The sequence below is a fragment of the Crassostrea angulata genome, chromosome 10 (genome assembly GCF_025612915.1).
Source record: "Crassostrea angulata isolate pt1a10 chromosome 10, ASM2561291v2, whole genome shotgun sequence".
NCBI lineage: Eukaryota > Metazoa > Mollusca > Bivalvia > Ostreida > Ostreidae > Magallana > Magallana angulata.
This window is the reverse complement of record NC_069120.1, coordinates 35,598,185-35,606,994: the sequence shown is the minus strand read 5'-3', so window position 1 is coordinate 35,606,994 and position 8,810 is coordinate 35,598,185. Positions and strand designations below refer to the sequence as shown.

The window sequence follows — 8,810 nt, the reverse complement described above, 5'->3', positions numbered from 1 at the left end:
CTAACAGGACAGCACAATTTCAAAGGTTTCCACGTGTTCCCTTGTTCTAAATTAAAGATTTTAGAATAAATAGAACGTCTTTTGTAACCTGCATAACCTTTAATCTCGTGTGATGTATGTCGTAAGCAGTGTCATGTCGACAAACAGGGGAAAACAAATGAATCAGCCGCACCAGGTACCCCCGGAAGTCAATTGCATGGGCGCAGACATATTGAATACGGAACTGTGGATTGGATCGCAAAAGGTAAATAGGTCAAGTTGCTGGGGAGAAGTTGAAACTCGGTCATTGATGGACGACAAATTGTCGGCTCCCAATCGTAAGTTGTACATTTTATATTTGCTTGAAATGTCAATAAGCCCAACTTTTCTGTAAGATTTCAGTCAATATAATAGTTTAAAGACGAAATGAAACTATGACGTAGGGTGCTTGCCTGTTCGGCGAATCTCGTGTAGACTTGACAGGCGAAGTCTTGCTTTGTTTCCGCCAAGTGGGTCACGAAATAGTCTACATCAACACAGACCGGTAAGTCGTGACGCCTTTGTTATTAAGGTCTCTGTTTGATTAAAGAAGGATGAAACAGCACTAACATCATATTCAGAATTGATAATCTCTTTGGATATTGTTTTAAAACCGATAAAAATGTTCTGGATGTCGAAACGACGGGTTTATAATAATTAGAGGTCAAAGTTGGAGAAGTGGGTCATGATTCACGCCACAGATCGATTGGCATGTTTCGTGAAATCATGAGAGAACGTCGCCTCAGAGAGGTAACCCAGTTATATATTTTCATTCTGTGATAAATTTTGTTCGATAATAAGTGATCTTACGTGGTATTTCGATTGACATGTTTTGCGTATTTCGTCAATTCTATAAATAGTTATGTGGTCTGCCCATCGTCTGGGTGGGATGGTCTTTCACGTGCATTACTTCCTGTGAGGCAGTGCATGTCATCATGGTGACATAGTTACAGGTATACACAGTCTCAGATACCATCTTAGGGACGGTGACTCATATCTGAATTTAGATCGCAGGTTTATTTTCTAAGAAGTAAGTTATAGGCCTAATGAGTAGGACTTTGCCCAAGATGTTGGATTGTGGATGGAAAAGTTTGTTTCATATTCGTAATACATTTTAAATTCTTTTCCATTTCAAATAGGAAGTTAATTAAATATCTACAGGTAGTTACAGGTACTGAGGTAGGTGTCATAGGGGGATTCTGTAATGAAGATATAAATGTCATACATGGTCCATCTGACATTAGACTATTTATTTACATTTATAAGTATAATCATTATACATGTACATTGTATGAATATAATTATAAGATAATGGAAGTAAACGTCCACCTGTATAGATTTGTCAGGGTTTTTTAAGATAATTCCTGAAAAAGCAATTAAAAGTTGCTGCATTATCAGCTCCAGACATTTCATGATCTTTTTTTTTTGTAACTTTCTGTTATTATACAATATCACTTAAATATGTCTATAAAAGGTTTCTTCTTCTTGCTCATGTACACTTCCTTGAGTCAGATTAAATCTTATGAAACAGTTGTTTGATAATAAGGATATATATGTTTATAGGGCATACTTAGAGTTGAACAATAATTTTATGTAATGGTGAGTTTGATTTTTTTGTATGCGTGATGATCGAGTGCATGTATGATGTAATTCACTGTCTGTTTGCTCAAAGGTGAAACCTTGTTAGTTAATTCGCAGAAAGCATCAAAGTAGGTGAAATGTCAAACAAAATCTAGGACTCTGTAGTTTATTTATATAAATGCGAAAGTATATACAATCATTTTTGTCTCCCGATTTCCCCTTGAATTTTATGGAGGCATATACCGAGTAGGTTACATATATATAAATATATATATATATACACACAGTTACTGCATGGCCTTGTTATATATCCTCTATGTAATCAAACCTCAAATAGTTCTCTTTCTTTTTTCTTTTTTTCTTATGGTAATAAAATCTTCCTCTTGGAAATTAGGGCTGTGTTCTCATTCTGATTCTCAACGGTTTTTGAAATATAAAGTGCCAGGGTGTGCCACAAAATTTGGCCTTGAGATTAAATGGTTTCCCAGGTGTTCAGATGTAAATATTTTGCAAATAATTAACACAAAACAAGACAATCAGGTTTATGTTCCTTGCACGTTAATTTTTTTTTTTTTATCCTTAAAGGGTTTGTGATTAGGTGATGCGTAATTAGAATTTTGAGCATGTGTCATAAACAAACAAGTGCTTATTTACTTTTGAGAGGAATTTATGTCCTAGATGCATTATAAACAACCAGTTTAAATGCATTCTGATAAAAATTATACTGCCTCTTTTTTATATTTTAATGTAAATGACATTCAGATTGCAACGGAGGCTAGTTTACTTTCACTTTCAATATGATTCACAATTTTTGATGGCAACGTAATTGACTGATTCATTTGTCTTTTACTGAAAGAACTCAGGAAATTTATTCTTAAATTCTTTTATTGATGCTTTCTACTCATTTAATGAAAAATGAAACATTGTGCTATATATGATAATGAATGAGTTAACATGTTAGGGATATAAAACATATTGTGAAAAACCCACTAGAAATATGCCACCACTTAGCAACAATAACCCAAATGAATTTTTGAAAGCTGACATTTACAAGCTTATTACTCTAGGAATATAATAGGACCTTGGGAAGTCTAAGACATTTACAGATACAAACCATATTTTTCAAGACAGTTTAGTCCTTGGCCCATCATGGAGAATGAAGATTAACGATCTTGAAATAGTATACCTTGGCATTTACATATCATACAGCAAAAAAAAACCCCATTTTTTCGTCACCAAGGGAATCATGTACATTGTTTACTGAGACTAATTTAGGTGGGTTTTTTTTTTCAGGGAGTGGGGTGGGGGTTATAGTTACTCGAGTGACCTATTGCTATGTCTATAATTTTTCATTACTCCCTGTTAAATAGATTTAAGATGTCTTAGTTACTTCTTTTCACTGAAATTACTCTGCCATTTTCAAATAAAGAATTTGATGAGGAGCATCAATTTGAGGTAAAAATATAAATTTTGAATTCATGGCCCCTATTTCTCAATGCCAGTCAATGGTCTAAGATGTTGAGTTATTAATGATTAAAACTAAAATTTCTGCAATTTTTTGAAATTTTATTTTCTCTTAGACATCCATCTTGGCTAGCCAAGGGTTTACAATCCACTCTGCTCCTCTACAACATGTTGTAAGCCAAGGGTTTACATCTACTCTGCTCCTCTACAACATGTTGTAAGCCAAGGGTTTACGATCCACTCTGCTCCTCATCACGTTGTGGAGGAGCAGAGTGGATTGTAAACCCTTGGCTAGCCAAGATGTTAGGTATCTAGCAGACACATTACTGGTGTCATAGTGCATAGTAATGAAGAGAAACAGTATCCTTACCAAAGTTGAGAACTTTGTGGTCAGACCCTGAGTACTTTTAAAATATATATATATGTGTTTTTTGTTGGCCATAAGACAATTTCCTAGATTTAACCCCACCCCCACCCCCCACCCCAAAAAAAAATCCCCACAAAAAAACCCTAGTCTTGATAATTATTTTGCTTATAATCCTAAGTTGCCTTGTTAATGTTAAAATTATTTTTTAGCTACATATTTCCTCCTCGATCAGTTTGTTTTTATTTATTATAAACTGTATGCTAATTGTTGTGATTTAGAAGAAATGGTAGGGGGAAGGGAAGATGGCTAGTTTAAAATTAGGTCAGACTCTAAGCAATCATTGGTCCATCTGCTTTAGCAGACAGACTTTTGCCTCGGTCATGTAGAGGCTAGATATATATGACATTGATTTCCTTTCTATTTACTAGTACTGGGTAGATTGAGTTCGTTGCATAAAAAGTGGACCAGGGGAATCTATGAGTACGTTGTTAGCAGCCCAAGAACCTTGCCCTAGTCTGCTGATATGCAGTTTAATTTGTACGCTGTTTAATCTATGATGAATATTTGATGATAATGCAACATGACACAATACCCCCCTTGTATGTGAAAGTGAAATGGTCTTTTTGAATCGATGAAGATTATTTATTCAAATGATTTGAAAAAATCCTGGTGAATGTTATTGACAGGGAATTACATGAGGTACAAAAAAAAAGAGCATAGTTATATTACATTCAGATTAATGTTTGCGACAAGATTGCAAAAAATCTGAAAATTCTTAATTGTCTAGGAGATAAAGCTACTATTTCACTATATAGTCAGTATCATCAAAGTAATAAAAATAAAATATGTATTTTTATAAATTATATATAAAATTTTTGTGCAGATATAATATTTCAGCTAATGTTGCAGAGTATGGATAAAAGAGTAATTTTTATTCATCAAGGAGAGTTGCATCAGAAGAATATCATTTTGGAATGGATTTTGAAAGCATATGAGGAAGGGGGGGGGGAGGGGATTAATGATAGCTAGAACATTTTTTAATGATTAACCATCCTGAGAATTATGGGGCGTTTCTGATAAATTTGGGGAAGAGGGAAGCATGAACACAATTCATTGACTTTTCTTTTCTGTAAAACTTACAGGAACTGTGTGTATTTGAAAGACATTGAAGGGATGGGGAGGGGGCTAGAAGACCTTTTTTTTTTTCATTAATTGAGCACTATAGCTTCTACCTACAACTCAGACTGCATCTCCTAGCTTTTATAAACTTGCCTGATTTCTTTTCTTTTATGAAAGCCTTTGTTTTCATGATCCAGACCAGTATTAACCTGTGCAACTGTTTTAGTAAAAAAAAAAAAGGGTTAAAAGTATGCAACACCTGTGATTGTGTAAACAGTGTATGCTCGAACAATTGCTGTTACATGCATTTGATAGTAATGGGGTTTATAGGTCCTTGAATGAGCATATACAATCAAACTTCCTGAAAAATCATTACGACGATTAAAAAAAGAAAAAGAAAGCAGGGACACCTGCTGGAAGGTACGAAATGAGAAATACCAGATTAGCATGCATGTACATTGTTTTGTGTCATTAAGAAAAAATATGTCAGATATGAAATGTTTGGAAATAGCAGTGTCCAATAGGATCTCATCGACGTAGAAAATGTCACAGGAATAAAATATTCTGTTAATGTTTACAGGGGTTTAATTTGGCAATTTTCTGAGACATGGTAGTTGGTTATTTATGTTTTATTGTCTAATACGGAGACATTTATTGCGTTTAGTGATGAGACTCATATCATCCTCCCCCATTGCATGTATTTTTAGATTTTTATCGATGCTGAAACGAATATTGTTTTAGCGGATAATGTACAAAAAAAAAGGAGTAGATATTTGCTGGATGAGTTCTGTTACATTAAATATCAATAACTTAATGAGTAAATCAATGCAGTTTTTAATGTTGGGACAAATTAGAAGTGGGTTGAGGCAAATCGAGATGCAAGTCTCTTGGGTAAAATCAATTTGAATACTCCCCTGACCTTTTGATGCGAAATAGCACCAACAACAGTAGTGCTGAAAAGCTCTACATATTAACCTCAATTATCAAATTGGATTGCAAAATATAGTCCAAAAAGGGGCTAAAGAAAGATCTTTAAAAAATTCTATTTTCTAAACTGTCCAGGTAATGGACTTTAATTTAAAAAAGGTGCTGGGAAATTTCATATTTATAGAAATGCACTTCCTTGTTGCAGAGTAAGACAATCCCATTGTGTTGCTATTTTTGGTAAAAAGCAGGTGTCGTTTTGACCCAGTAATGAGAGGATGATTTAGGACATTTAGATTGTCAGAGGTTTCTGTCAGGTGATAATTTTCGAAAGGTGAGCACTTAAGAAAGAGTTTTTAACCTGGACAAAATTCGAAGTGCGTTGCAGAGAAAACATTTGCCTACAGGGAATATATTATTAGGTGGCGTGCCGTGATGAAAAACAGATATTCTTATTGCGTTGATACCAGTAAGTTCCAATGTCATGTTTCTAAGTTTTGTCGATTATGTCATATTAAGAAGGAAAAAGGAGATAAAATTTTACATGTAATACTCTTTATAGTTTGTATTTTTTTCTTGTCAGGTCATCAAAATGTCATATAAAATGATATATCTTTATAGATTAATTGTTAAAATAAAATCCTTAATCTGTTAATTAGACAAATTTAAAAGTAGACTTTTGACTGGAGTGGTCAGTTGATCAGAAAACCCTTAAAAAATGGAGAAAAGTAAGATGATTCAATAATTTCAGTCTACGTGATTTGAGTGTTGTTTTTTTAAAATGAGAGGATGTCAAAAGTGCCGCTATTGAGTGTATTTCTTGAGCTGATCTCTAGATTTCAAGTACTAACCCTGGACTCCTCAGCAGATTGATCGATATAATGGTATTCCCTCCGAACCTCTTACAAATATCAGTTTTGTATTATTATTGTCTGCACTTGAACTTGTTATCTTTGTGAGTGCACCAGTTTAAGAATGGGCGTGAACTTAATGAATTACTCATCAGATGGATGCATGTCTATTTGTGCAGGGGATATATGCACAGTGCTTTTTTCATGCTTTTCATTCTTTCTCCTTCTTCTTCAAGATGCACAGTCATAACATAAATTTGACATCCTTGAATCTTGTAAAACATGGCACAACATGCAGTTGAGAGTCTTGTCTAGCATAGAAACTGAAATTAAGTTAAGTTGAATCTCTTTTTTGAAAACTGCTCAGCTGATGATTTTTTTTTAGTTCATTTTCTGTAAAGTACAACATACTCTCCAATTTCTTGTCTTATGGCATGGACAAATTGTCTTCATTTGCTGAATTAGAAATTGGTGTTGAGACACTTTTTCGAAATGATCCCAATCCCGATCCCTGCAATAAATACTTATATATTGAAATTAAAACTTTTATTTAAAGAATTAGTTGATTTGTTTGTTAATTAAAATTACTTAAACTAATGAAGTAAAGTACCAGTATACTTATTAGATTAATTTTTTTTTTAATCTGAATTGTCTAGCCAGTTTTTGAAAAGTGATTTTTTTCCCCCTTTCAAAATGTATACAGAACTATTACACATATTACGGAAATGCTCTTAATAATTAATGAGAGAGATCTTAATTTAGTTGATGAATACCAAGTAAATTAGGAGATGGATCTTAAATTATATCCTTATAAGTTCAATTAAGAGACTATTTATGTGGATTGCATAACTCCTCAGGTCAAATGGGTGTATCCAGTATTAGACAGACTGCTATATAAGTAAATGAGGAAATGCGCTGGAAAACTATAGGAGAAGTATATATATCAATCAGAACCATAGAGTGTTTTCAACCCCGTTCCCACGCTTTGACAATGATGACGGCCAATTGACTTCCTCCAATGAAACACATGTCATTACCATGCACGCTTATTATTTTTTTACGACGACGTCTAACCCACCTAACGACCTGAGTACGTCCTGGGTGCTAGCTGGGGTATATATAAAATTCCATGAAAAGCTTGATTTATTCCTATGTACTCAACTACTTGTGGTGACCCACATATCGTGCAGAAATATTTAGTCCGTAGATCAGGCATTTAAAGGCGGAAAAAAGGGGTATATTTTTATGTCAAGGCATGTTGAGGTGACTTTGAGATTAGGGACACACGGACTTTCGATCGAGAAAGACATTTGGCAATATTTGTGGAGGGAATGGTGTCTTTCTCTTTGAGATCACTCTGTCTATCTGTCTGTTCATTGGTCCAACACTACGTTTATATTTGACGCAGTCTGCGCTTAATAGCAGTTAGCACCTAGAAGGGGGTCCTTTGGGCTGTCTTACGTATATTGTGTACGTCTGGCCATCTGTCTCTGTCTGAACTTATTAAAACTTTTTTAATTTTTTTTGCAAGCAACATGTGCTGTTCCTTTATTATAAACCTTTCTCGTACATGTTCTGGAGCATCTGGAGGCCCAAGTTGTTGTGTATTCTTTGAGCTGGAGTGTTTAAGTACATTTGTACCTTAATTCCTTAAGTAAATTAAATGGTTACCCAATGGCTTAACCAGTACTGTGGACACAATTGACCAGCTAGTCAGAAAAGTACTCCTGACCTCAGGCTTCAGAGCACTTTGAAATTCCTGATAAATTTACACGGCAAACATCATGTTGACTTTCGTCCCAATTCTGTTCAATACAAGTTCACCCAACACAAAGGTGGGTAGTACTGAAATCGCTCAATCACTCTTTAAAAAAATGATTGTCTTCTGTGTTTTGTATCAATATACTGTTGGGAGATGGGTCAACTTTGTTTGAAGGGAATGCTTCCTAGTATTGTGTACATGTACTTTGAAATAGAGATTGTTATTGAAGTTGGTATCATTCTGCACTGAATAATTAAGGAAACTGTGAGCAGTAGCCGACAACAGTCATTACTATTATTATTATATCTATAGTACCTCCCACATTTTCTCGCCAGGATGTCAAATTGGGGAAATTTCAAGAATTAACCGAGAAAAAAAAATCACGTTTTTTTTTAATTATTTTTTTTTTTCACTTCTGATCAGACGATGACATGATTAACACATCCAACACCACTTCAACCATTGCCACCGCGAAAGACAAGGTTCTGTTTTTACCCGGTCCACTTCTAAACTACCAGCAACAGAGCGAAGCATTGGCCAGCATGAACGGCATCGATCCCGTAAGGCTCAACGAAGTCCTGCAACAGATCGCTCGGACGCAGCGACAACGCACGAGCAGTATCGAGTCAGAGGAAGCTGTAAACGATCGAGGGGTGGATACAAAATCTTCAGTGGACAGAGATCAGAAGAGCCCATTCCCAGGTATATTTGTGTTTTTGTGTGG

The 8,810-nt window shown here is 34.8% G+C and overlaps 1 protein-coding gene across 7 annotated transcripts in view; it reads left to right on the top strand.

Moving 5' to 3' along the window:
- LOC128166716 (ecdysone-induced protein 78C-like) overlaps positions 1 to 8,810 on the top strand; it is a 43,729-nt gene that overhangs the window by 12,528 nt on the left and 22,391 nt on the right. The window contains exons 1-2 of one of the 7 annotated variants that reach the window (XM_052832035.1): positions 95 to 317; positions 8,510 to 8,788. In XM_052832035.1, coding sequence (XP_052687995.1) covers positions 113 to 317; positions 8,510 to 8,788 — 484 coding nt within the window. In that variant the 5' untranslated portion in view covers positions 95 to 112. Of the gene's footprint in view, positions 1 to 94; positions 318 to 422; positions 524 to 554; positions 769 to 1,038; positions 1,198 to 4,843; positions 5,943 to 8,509; positions 8,789 to 8,810 lie in introns of those variants that run through there. The other 6 variants (XM_052832039.1, XM_052832040.1, XM_052832036.1 and 3 more) reach the window with 6 other exon arrangements.